Source organism: Lactuca virosa, chromosome 8 (assembly GCF_052849685.1).
Source record: "Lactuca virosa cultivar CGN04683 chromosome 8, Lactuca_virosa_CGN04683_v6, whole genome shotgun sequence".
Lineage (NCBI taxonomy): Eukaryota > Viridiplantae > Streptophyta > Magnoliopsida > Asterales > Asteraceae > Lactuca > Lactuca virosa.
In genome coordinates this window covers 377,475,504-377,487,996 of record NC_136433.1, presented here as the reverse complement: position 1 = coordinate 377,487,996, position 12,493 = coordinate 377,475,504, and the positions used below count along the sequence as shown (strand labels likewise).

At 39.0% G+C, this 12,493-nt stretch overlaps 1 protein-coding gene across 1 annotated transcript; it reads right to left on the bottom strand.

Moving 5' to 3' along the window:
* Positions 1-11,480: 11,480 nt before the first annotated feature.
* On the bottom strand, positions 11,481-12,137 carry LOC145131946 (uncharacterized). Its single transcript, XM_079066589.1, has one exon. The coding sequence runs from the start codon at positions 12,135-12,137 to the stop codon at positions 11,481-11,483; it is 657 nt and encodes a 218-aa protein (XP_078922715.1).
* Positions 12,138-12,493: the final 356 nt, after the last annotated feature.

Genomic DNA, 12,493 nt, shown 5'->3' with positions numbered 1-12,493 from the left:
CGAGAACAGCAATGGCACCCGTGTTGAGTAGCGAGATCTCGTCAGCACCGGCTCTCCTTCCTGAGATGCAGCTCACGAACACATAAACAAGGAACCTCCAATAGGGTGGCAACATCTTCTTAATTGTAGGAGGAAACACTCCCTCATAGCCCATTCGTTTAATGATTTCCTCCGTTTGTTCAATGGAGATTTCTGTTGGAAACCATGGCTGGTCATTGATCTGTAACACTTCACGGATGGTTTGCTCATTCACTATGATTTTCTTTCCATTAACAGTTGATTCAACAGAGTCTGCACTATCTTCTCTTTTGTTCACAACAGCTTTGTTCCAGAATTTCTTCACAAGATCTCGATAAATGATTAGACTTGATGCGAAGGCATAAGCGAGGCAACATCTGTTGAATCCATGAATCATGGACTTGAAATCATTGTGTGCAACTGTTGGATCCAACAAGAAGGCTGCAATGTTGTGATTGTCTGAAAACCTCAATTCTGCCATTTTGATCTGCACCAACCGAGCCAAGTGAGAAAACAAATGATTTATTCAATTAAAAGCTAAGTTTTCTCAATTATCAATTAGTTAGGCTTTAATTTTGAATTTAATTTAATAAAGAATGTGTTTATGTCCAAAAAAGGGTTCACGGCCGCAAACAGGTTCACGGTCATAAACACTTCATCGGTCGTGAACACTTCAACGGCCGTGAACACTTCAACACTGCCGAAAATATTTTTGCTTTAATAAACCCTCAAAATGCAGTCTTGGTAAATTTAGCATGAATAGGACCGCCTTTGCATCACCTACAAGATGCAGTGGTCAATTTCTGATGAAAAACACAAAATGATGATGAATTGAGAAATCTAGAGAGAGAACATAGTTTGGGGTTCACGGCCGTAATAAAAAAATTAAGGGTAAAGAGGTTTACTGCCGAGAACCCTTGCTTTTATACCTGGACCCATACCCGGTCCAAAACCCATGGGCTGCAAACCCAAGAAGCTTCAAATCTAAGCCCAATACTTCAATTTTCAAAAATAAAACATTTTGAAAGACTTAACATTAAAATTAAAATTAAAATTAAAATTAAAATTAAAATTAAATAAAATTCTAAAAATTTAAACTAAATTAATTTTTTAATTTTTGAATTTTAGAAAAATAAAAAATAAAAATAAAATTGTATAACACTAATTCCTCCTTCATCATTGCTGATATTATTTTTGTGATTTTGGGATCAAAGTTTTTAGACAGTCTTAATCTTTTTTTCGGTACCTCCACCTTCATGAATAGATCTGGTCAATCGCCGGTATTGTGGTCCACTTAAGCACGGAAATTTGTGACAAATTTGGACATGCTACAAGTGACAAGACATTTTACCCTATGTACCTAAATAATATTCCTAAAGGACCATTCAGCTGACGACGACTAAGGATATTGTTGTCCACCTAAATTTAGCATCGAGATCTACAAACAACCTATTAAATGTTCAATTTGAGAGGTACTAGAACATGTTTCCCGCTTCCTGATATACCCCAATAATCAAGGACTTCCAAAATACTCCTTACTTTAGATGAGCAGATAATTATTATGGGAGAAGTCATATTTAGAATGCATATGTTGTACACCCATGTCGGATCTCTTCCAATCATGCACAGGGATTAACATATGACTAACCAGAGTTAGAGGTGTTGAGAAGTAGAATGGTGCATATGCTGTGTACCAGGTCGAATCTCTTCCAATCACGCAAAGGAGACAGCATATGGCTAACAGATAGAAAGAATTGCATATATAAGAAGATGCAAAGAGATAGAATTGCATATGTTGCAGTCCAGGTCGGATCTTTCGATCATGCAGAGGAGGCAACATATGACTGACAGAAAGAAAGCAAGAAAATAACCTTCTACAGATCTACTTTATCGGAATTCCCCAGTCGCCCCGTCAGTACCGGAATTAAGGACATGAGTCCGTACATGGAGGAAAAGTTAAGCCATAGTTCTAGATACTGATTATTTAGTGTATCCCGCAGGTTCCCATGAATATCTCAATCTACCCGAGCATCGTATTGTCAGACCAAACGGGACTATCTAAGTCAATGATTGTCAAGTATTTTCTTAGTCCAACTATGCCTAGTCCAGTCCATATAATCTTTCGTGCCTACCAGCGCATTGAACATAGAGCCTAGACAGTTCAACATTGGTACCTTACACAAATGAAAATTGCCTGTTATCACTTGTTGATATCACTTCCCAACACATCACCTGCAGACAAACTACCATGAGATACTATTTTTGGATTTTTCATATTTTCTGAAAAAAAAAAAAAACAGAAATAACACTATTTTTGGATTTTTTGATTTTTTAATTTTTTAATTTGTTTTCATTTTCTCATTTTTGTTTTGTTTTATTTCTCCCCATAAATTTGTGCATAGGAGAGAAAAGAAAGTAAATGCGCAAATTTAAACTACATAAAACAAAAAATTAGTCTTCAAAACGTACCATTTTTAGAAAGCCCACAAGCACATCGAATCGGGCTTTGTTAAAAGGTTTGGTGAACAGATCCGCTACATTATTATCAGTGTGAATCTGTTCCAACCGGATGAGCGAACGCTCATAACAATCTCTGATAAAATGAACTTTGATGTCGATGTCCTTGGTTTTGGAGTGTTGGACAGGATTTTTGACTATTTGGATTGCAGCTTCATTATCACAGAAAATTGGTGTTTCTAGAAAATTCAAATCGTAGTCCATAAGCTGATGTTGAAACCAAATCACTTGAGAGCAACAGGCAGAAGCAGCAACGTATTCTGCCTCTGCCGTTGAGGTTGAGACTGTTTGTTGTTTCTTGCATTGCCATGACACCAGACGGTCGCCTAAGAATTGACATCCCCCGGAAGTTGATTTCCTGTCAAGTTCACAACCGCCATAATTGCTGTCAGCGAATGCATATAAATCAAAATTAGAATTTTTAGGATACCAAAGACCCAATTTTGGGGTGCCTTTGAGGTATCTAAAAATTCTTTTTACTGCAATTAAATGGGAGAGTTTAGGATTGGCCTGATATCGTGCACATTAACAAACTGCGAACATGATGTCCGGTCAACTCGCAGTTAGATACATCAGGGATCCGATAATCGATCTGTACTTTGTCTGATCTACAGATTCGCCTTCAGGATCTAGAGACAACAGGGGTCGTTCAACTACCGGCGTCAAGGCAGCTTTTGAATCTTTAAACCCGAACCTCTCAAGCATGTCTTCAACATATTTTCCTTGATGTAGAAGGATTCCGGTTGAATCTTGATGTACTTGTAAACCCAAAAACATTGTCATTTCCCCCAAAGAATTCATCTCGAATCTCTTCTTCATAATCGTCTCAAACTCTTTGCATAGCTTCGAGCCTCTAGTATAACCATGCTCGAGCAAATAATATGTGAGATAAGCATACCAAGCTCGAGGAGCCTGATGCAACCCATACAGAGCCATGTCTAATTTGTAGACATGATTTGGAAATTTGGAGTTGACAAAACCAGGAGGTTGATCAACATAAATATCCTCTTTCATAGTTCCATATAGAAAGGCAGTCTTAACGTCCATCTGATAAACGGTGAACCCCACGTAGGAGGCGTAAGCCAGGAAGATACGGATAGCTTCAAGGCGCGCTACAGGAGCATACACCTCAGTGTAGTCAAGTCCTTCAATTTGCCGAAACCCACGAACAACCAGACGAGATTTGTTCCTCACAATTACTCCGCAATCGTCCTGCTTATTACGAAACACCCACCGGGTATCCAAAGACTTATTTCCTTTAGGCAGCTCAACCAGTTTCCATACTCCCAATTTCTCAAATTGATTGAGTTCCTCATGCATTGCATCAACCCAACTAGGCTCATTCAGTGCCATTTCCACATTCTTTGGCTCTATCTGATAGATAAAGCAAGAGTAGATACATGTATTGACATCTCCACTCTGACTCCTCGTTTTAACTTTGTCGCCTAGTTGACCAATGACGTTTTCGATCGGATGATCGCGTTGAAGTCTGGTGGGAATTTCCTGATTGATGTCATTGAGTGTGACAGGAAGGTTGTTGATGTTGATGAGTCCATAATTTGCCGCCTCAGATGATCTACAATCGTATGAGGTGCTTGCCACGTACTAATTTGCGATTAGCTCGAGAAAGAGAAGCTCCCTGAAAGTTTGAGTAGCAGCGGAAGTATCTATGGTCATGAACTCTCTTTCAGCAAGAGTAAGAGGAGTGGCTTCATCATCAGGATTGATTCTTTGACTTGGGGAATCTGAAGAAGTACTTGGAATAGGGTCATCCACCGAAGGAGTCATAGTAGGCACCAAAGGTGGTCTGTACACAACATTTTCCTCTTTATCTTCAATAACAACCTTCGAACCTGAGCAAGAACCTGACACATCATCTGAAAACACATTAAATGATTTAAATAAAGAAGCATAATCAAATAACCAGTCAGGATCGACTCTGGCGTCCGTCTCATTCTCCTCCAACCATCGCACATCGAAAGATTCCACAATCTGCTTGGTTTTCTTGTTGTATACTCTATAAGCAGTCCGTGCGGCGTATCCCACGAAGTAACAGTCATTAGCCTTCGAGTTAAACTTGGGGTTGGACTCTAAGTGAAGGAGGGTGCAAGGACATCCAAATATTCGGAAGTGAGGAACTGATGGCTTGTGATTATACAGAATTTCATATGGGGTCTTCATCTGGGTTTTGTTGATCAAGACACAGTTTTAGACGTAGCAGGCAGTGTTGATCGCCTCTGCCCAAAAGAAGACCGGTAATTTTGAATCACATAGCATCGTCCTTGCGGCGTCTATTAATGTACGGTTTCGCCGTTCCGCAAAACTGTTTTGTTGAGGTGTTCGAACGACACTATATTGACACACTATCCCCTTTTGTGTGCAAAAATGATCCAAAACAGTGTTCTTGAATTCTGTGCATTTATCTGTTCTGAGCGCTTTCACCTTCTCATTTGTTTGATTCTCAATCATCACCATGAACTTCTTGATCAAGTCAGAGATCCCACTCTTGTTGGATAGGAAGAAAACTCATGTGAACCGCGAGTAGTCATATATCACAACCAGGCAGTATGAACTTTTGTTGATGCTGAGGACATTGACAGGACCAAATAAATCTATGTGTAATAACTGGAGAACCTTGCTGATTTAATTAACATCCTTGGGCAAATGGGGCTTGCGATGATGTTTACCCTGAGCACAAGCCATGCATTTCTCAAAAGTGATAAAGTCTTTGACAGGAAGGCCATGCACGATCTCGTTTTTTGCAAGACGATTCAGGTTTTTGGCATTCGCATGGCCGAGACGACGATGCCAAAACATCGCATTGTGTTCAGAGACTTTAGAGAAGAGACACGTGACTTGTTCTTGGATATTATGATTCATGTCGATGATGTAAGAATTTCCATCTCTCTTTGATTTCACCAATATCCAATCTTCCGGGATGATGATTCCAGGTTTCAAGATAAAACATTCTTTGTCAGTGAAGTGAGTTGAATATCCTTTGTCGCAGATCTGTGAGACACTCAACAAGGTATGCTTTAACTCGGGAGCATAGTTGACGTTCTCAAAGCTCAGCACTCCATTTGTGACAGTTCCTCTCTGTGTGATCTTCCCTCCATCCCCTCCCGCGAAGGAAACATAGCCCCCATTAAAAGTCTAAATGTCGTGCAGTTGGGAGATGTCTCCGGTCATGTGCCTGGAACAACCGCTATCGACATACCAGGGTCTGACGAAATTCCTCCGCAGCTGTTCCTGCACAATGTGCGAGATTAATTAGATTCAGGAAGCCAAGTCATAACAACACTGGGTTTTCCCTTGTTAACAGCTGATTTTCCTTTTTCAAATTTGAATTTGTTTCATTACCAAATGCACTTTCAGAAGATTAAGATGATTGGACATTTAGATTCTTGGGCACCCATTAGTAGTTAGGTTTATAAACTTTTACAGGTGATTTTGAAACGTTTTTCTTTGAATTTGATAATGGGTTTCCGTCTACAATTAGCCGAAGACCCAGACGAAGCCTTTGACGAACCCGATCTTGGCTTAGCTATGTTCGGATTCGTCTATGTTCGGATTCGTAAAAGTTCCTATTTTATTTTCATTAAAAACTTGTTTATTCTTTTTAAGATCAGCCCATTTTCTTTCTTTGTTTACATTCCAATCATCATCACAAGGACAAGATCTCGAGGATTTTCTAATGAGAGACCTTCCTTGAGACTCATTCTCGCTTCTGTGTGCGTAGAAAGGTACAAATTCCCGATTTGGACAATTTCGTGCAATATGACCAGCAGTACCACAGTTAAAACATGTCTGCTTCTTAGTATAAAAACTGGTACCGCCTTTTTCTGGTTTAGTGGTTTTATTGACTCCCTTATTTTTCCCGCACGTGCATGTGCAAGAATCAGTGTGACAACCCGAAAATTTTTAAAATTTTGCCTGGTAAAGCTCAGCCAGTCAACTCAGCTGAGTGTCAAACTCATGTCTTCTATCATTTAGCCTTGTTTAGAGTCCATTTAAAGGTCCAAAGGTTAGTACATTCAAGCATTGAACATAGAAAAGGATCGCGTGCGCTTTTAGCATCAAAACCGGGCCTTACACTCCAACACAAGGAGTGTACGGCCGCATACATGGGTGTGCGGCCGGACACTCCTCTCCTGGCAGAACACTCACGAGTATAAGTGTAGAACTCAGCCTCCTTTAATCACTTTTCACCCTCCAAGGCTTAGAACTCGATTTCTCTCTCAACTATCATCCGATTTTCAGCCTAGATCTTCAAGAATGTAAGTGTTCTTCACTTAAATTGTTGTTAATCCTTCCAAACTAGTAACACTCTTTGATTTCATCCATTTGAAATCGTTATTTGGCTAGATCTTCAAATCTTCATCCATTTCACCAAGAACACCAAGAACACACACTTGTTCTTGGCGATTTTGGACCTTCTCGAGCTTCCGGATCGTAAGTATTCTTTCGTTAAGCTTAGAACTTGATGAGAACACTTGTTTAAAGACTTGAAAATGCCCAGAACTCAAGAGCATGTGGTGTGTGCGGCCGCACACACAGTGGTGGCCGTACACCCCTCAAAAACCCCTCAAATCACCCTTTAAACACACCTAAAGGCTTCCATATTATAAGGACCATTCCCAAAGCTTGTTACTACTAGTTATGAGCCTTATAAAACGTCCAAAACATGTTCATCAAGGAGTGTGCGGCCGCACACACTCATGTGACCGCACACCCCTTTGTTTGGTGCTTTAGGGCTTCCAAAATGTCTTTCTAGCTTCAACACTTGATGAACATCAGCCCTACAAGCCTCCCCACCATTTGGAAAACGTTTTGAGCACACTTTACCATGAGTGTGCGGCCGCACACTCCCTTGGCCGCACACCCATCAAAATGGTCGTACACTCCCTTAGTTTGAATCACATGTGATTCCAACAGTTGGTCAAGGTGTTTCCTAGTCCCGGGAGGTGTTTCCTTGTATTTGGTTGCTTATAAACACTATATTGATGTCAATATATGCCAATATATGTCATTTAGGACTTATTGTGTCTTGGGACTTCATTCGTGGAACTTCTCATCCTTACACGCATACCCGTTTGAATCACCCACATCAGGTGAGTTCATACCCCGTAATGAATCTTTTAACTGTTTTAACTGTTTTAAGGGGGGAATACAAGTTGAACACAATGATAATTGTGTAAATGTTTGTTATAAACATCTTTCAAAATGTTACTTATGTCATTTATAAGTTGTCAAAACATTTCAAAAACTCTTTTAAAGTTATGTTACTGTATAGTTATACAAAACTCCGTTGTTAAAGTACAAACATAACTTGGTAGATAAACGAGTCTTTTCAGTAACAGTCCAAATAGAACATTAGTAAGCTATAATAGGTATAGTTTAGGAGAATACTTTTCATTACTTCTAGTACAATGTAGTACAGAAACAAACAATAGATACTATGATGAGAAACAAACAATAGATACTATGATGAGAAACAAACAATAGATACTATGATGAGAAACAAACAATAGATACTATGATGAGAAATAAACAATACAGGCTAGACAGAGAAAGAACACACAATACAGCTAGCACATACATATACATATACATATACATTACATTCAGTTATGTGAGCCACTTAACGGGGGCATGGCACTACCTGTCATGACCCGTTTTGTATCCAGAATCTCCTTAAATGGGGAGCGTATGAGTTTGTGTATAGATCTATACTGGATTGACTATCCTACACCTCGCTGCTCGCTACAGTGGGACCTGCAAGTCTACGGGTGCCAAACATCATTTCTTACGACGTCTTACATCGTCGCTTTTCTATAGATTCGGTAGCAGGATACAGGCCGATCACATGGTACTTTAAATAACAATAGGTTTAAAGTAATTAGTACATCGGTAGTTACTTAATACAACACTACAGTACTATTTCATTTTCCCATTTCTTTCATAAAGTGACAGTACCACTTGAAAGTCAAACTCAAACTATTTTCGCGTCAAGATAGTTATAAACTAGGGAAAATATACATTTTTTACAATCGACAAGTGGGACAGTCGAGTCTAATACGTAACAGAAGATGCCTTGGTAGAAGGCTACGTTTAAAAGAAAGGACCATAATGCTAGTCTTATGATTCCTTAATGTATACATCACAGGATATATATATACCAGTAGAGTCCGACAGGTAATAGGATGTGTGCTCTCCGTTTCATTTCCTGTTCCTTGTTTGGTTGTGGGCTTGGAACGAATTCACCCAATCTATTTTCTACCCGATTCTATATATATGTATGCTTAGTATACATTAAGTCATCATAAGGATACCAGGTATGGGTCAGGTTAGGACACAGAGTCAAAGCACAGTTTTTCTAGTACAAAACATACTTTCCAAAATTAGTACTCTTGGTATACAAAACTAGAAGTTTCCCAGTAAAGGGTTTAATCCATTTTATTAAACCAGAACAATTTAAAGGACCTTAGGTGAGTAACTCTATAATACCTTAGTTTATACATCATGTTTATATATAAAATTAATACCCAATAGGTAGTTGGATGTGTGCTTTCCGCCTTACTTCTTGTTCCTTGTTTGGTTGTGGGCTTAGGGCAGATTCACTCAATTAACTTTCTATCCGATATTAGATTATATATATCAGTATAAACTAAGCTATTATAAAAGTAGTCATTGTGGTCACCATTTTATTATAAGAAATAAGGTTTTTCTTAAAGAACTTTTCATTAGATATAAAGGAACCATTACAACTAACTCCATGAGTAACAAGTGAATACACCTGGGTTATATATGACAATGATCTAACAACCAATGGGATGTGTGCTATCCGCCTAAATTTATGTTCCTTGTTTGGTTGTGAGCTTAGGGCAGATGCGCACAATCGATTGTTTGTTTACTCTGAGTCTTATATAACTTGTACCCACTTAGTACCCATAGAAGGGGTTGTAGTGTCATTTTACATAAACTTCCATCAAAGTAAGAAATATAGGATTTTCTAGAGGAACAGGCGAGCTTTTCAAAACAGAACTTACAACTTACAATATTTTACAACTACATGTTACATCTACATTTTTAACAACACTTTACAACTTACTTACATCACTAAAATCTTATGAACTCACCAGCTTAATTACTGATCAACTCTTTCAAGTAACTTGTATTCTCAGGAGACTATTAGACAGGTGCTCGTGCTGGGAAGTCAGAAGATGGAGCACTATAGCTTCAAGTCTTGTTTTGTTATTTGTTTATGAATTCTATGTTTTGTGAACACACAGATTGTAAACACTTTCTTTCGAAATGAAATGGTTGTTCATTACTTGCTTACCATATACATATCTCGTGATACTAAACATGACGTCCTTCACCCCCGAACGATTTCGCCGTTCCGGTTTTGGGGTGTGACAATCAGACTGTGTGACATGTGTAGGTGGAGTGTGTGTGCTAGTAACAGAAACATCAGACTTATCAGACGCATCATCACTCTTATCATAATCATCAGAAATCAACACATCAATTTTAGAGTTAGAAACACAAGCATCATTGTTTTGAACAAAAACATCAGATTTTGAAACACTATTATTATGAGACACACTCTCTTCTGAAGCCTGCTTGCCTTGACTTAAAGGAGAATCTGTGTAGGAAGTACACATGTTAGTATCCTTTTCCCTATCACTACTCTCCGTCACTGGTATAGAAGGTTTGCCATACACAAGATGTTCTTCTCTATCCATCTCTTCCTGAGTCATACGGATAGCAGTGTAATTGTGATTAAAAGTAGGAGGGACACTCTCATACCCTAGACCTACCTGCTTCTTATCTTTCCATTTCATTTGTTTTTCTATTATGGTTGCAACTCTCTCACTTGACACATCAAACTTTTTGAAATTAAAATCAGCATTTTCAAATCGGATTTTTAATGTGTCAAGCTCGTCAGTCACAAGGGCAAGTTGTTTCTTGATAAAATTGTAGTTCTCACACTTATTGCTATAATCTTACTGTAGTTTCCTAAAGTCCTGAGTCTTGATCTCTAGTTGTTCTTTTAGAGGTCTTTGGCCCTTCCTAAGGGTATAACCTTCGTAGTTAAGGTCCTCGTTCTCTCTACACAATAATTCAATTTGTTCACATAAAAATTTAATAGTATCAATGCATGTTTGAGAACAAGAAATTTGACTGACATCATTTTTCTCAGGCTCGGGGGTAGTGGATACCATGAAGGCAAACTGTAACTCCATCATCTTTTCTTCAGGATCCTCTTCAACCTTCTTTTCAGGGATTTCACTTATTTAGGCCAAATGAGCATGCACTGGTCCAGAAAGGTTCAGTGCTTGAATTTGATCCTCCCTGCCAAATGACTGAACTACCACCCCTAGATTTTCAGTCTCATTGTTAGTAGCAGCTCCCCTGTTATTTCCAACCGACACCATTGTTCTTTCATGATTTACTCCTCTATCAGGCTTCAGACAATCATGAGCAAAGTGACCAGGATCGTGACAGTTAAAGCATCTCAACTTTCCTTTGTCAAATCCAACCTTCTTCTCTCCGTTCATTCCCCAGTTATTATTTCCTGTTTTCTTGGCAAATTGTTTGGCCCTAAACACTACCATGACAATCTTCCAGGTAATATCCATTTCCTCAACGTCTTCAGGATGAATCTGGTCAAGGTCAGTAAAAGAGATTTGGGGAGGCAAATCTACAGCTACGAAGGCATTGTAGCAGTGTACAAGACCAGTTGCTAGGGCCATGTTCTCTTCGACTTCTTTTGGAGAAGAGGTGGTAATAGCAACCTTTGAGGATGAAACAGCATATGGATAAGGCATGGATGGTGGAACAACATGGGATGATGGTTCTGAAACAGGAAAAGCTTTATTTTGTGGAGTAGTAAAGGATGAAAAGGCTTTGTTTGAAGAAATCCCTAGATTTGCAGTCGATTAGGAATTCATATGGTTAATTTCCCTTTGCTTGTCAGCAAGATCACATGCTTTAATGATTGCCATTGTTTCCGCAAGACTGAGTCTGTTCAGATCCTTTGTCTTCCTGATAACTGAGACATTCATGTCCCATGACTTTGGGAGAGAGTTAAGCAGCTTCTTATTAATTTCTGATCTTGGCACTGAAATTCCGACAGTACTCATCTCAGTGGTAAGAGTAATAAAAGGTTGTAGTTGAGCCTCCAATGATTCTCCAAGAATGTGATTGAACATGTTGAACTTCTGTCTGAGCATGTCCTGACGGCTTTGCTTCATATCTTCATTTCCCTCATACACTTCAATTAATGCTTCCCACAAAGCTTTGGTTGAGTCATACTCACGAAATCCTTGTGCAATTTCCGGAGATAAGGCCATTGTAAGTGTTGCGAGAGCCTTTTCTTGCTCTTCAATTTTCTCGAAATCCACATCTGTGTAATTTGCAAAATCTTTGTCGATAATGGCTCCATTTGCAAGAGTGGTAGTGGTTCTAACTGGACCCTTCTGAATATTGCGCCAAATTTTGAAATCCTTCATTTTGATGTACTTCTCCATTCTGTACTTCCATTCTGGGAAACCCTCTGTTGACAGAAGACGTGGGATTCTTGTGGTAGTTCCCATAATTCAGTCCAACTCATGATGTACAGTCAAGTTTTGTGAATCCATTTTTTTAATTTTTCTTAATTTAATTGAAAAACAAGACTTAAAAGAAAATGTAACCGAAAACGAAAAGGGCTCTAAAACCAAGAGGGGTTCACGGCCGCAAAGAGTTCACGGCCGTACAAAGGAGATGGTTCACGGTCAATGAATTCACAGTCAACGAATGGTTCACGGTCAATGAATGGTTCACGGTCAAATGAGTGATTCACGGTCAACATAGATGAGTGGTTCACGGTCAACATAAATGAGTGGTTCACGGCCGTAGATACTGTTCACGACCGTAAACAATTCAACAGATGAAACCGTAAACACCCAGA

Bases quoted from the DNA above. Each gene is read 5' to 3' on its own strand.
- LOC145131946 (XM_079066589.1), bottom strand. From the start codon at position 12,137: ATGGGAACTACCACAAGAATCCCACGTCTTCTGTCAACAGAGGGTTTC.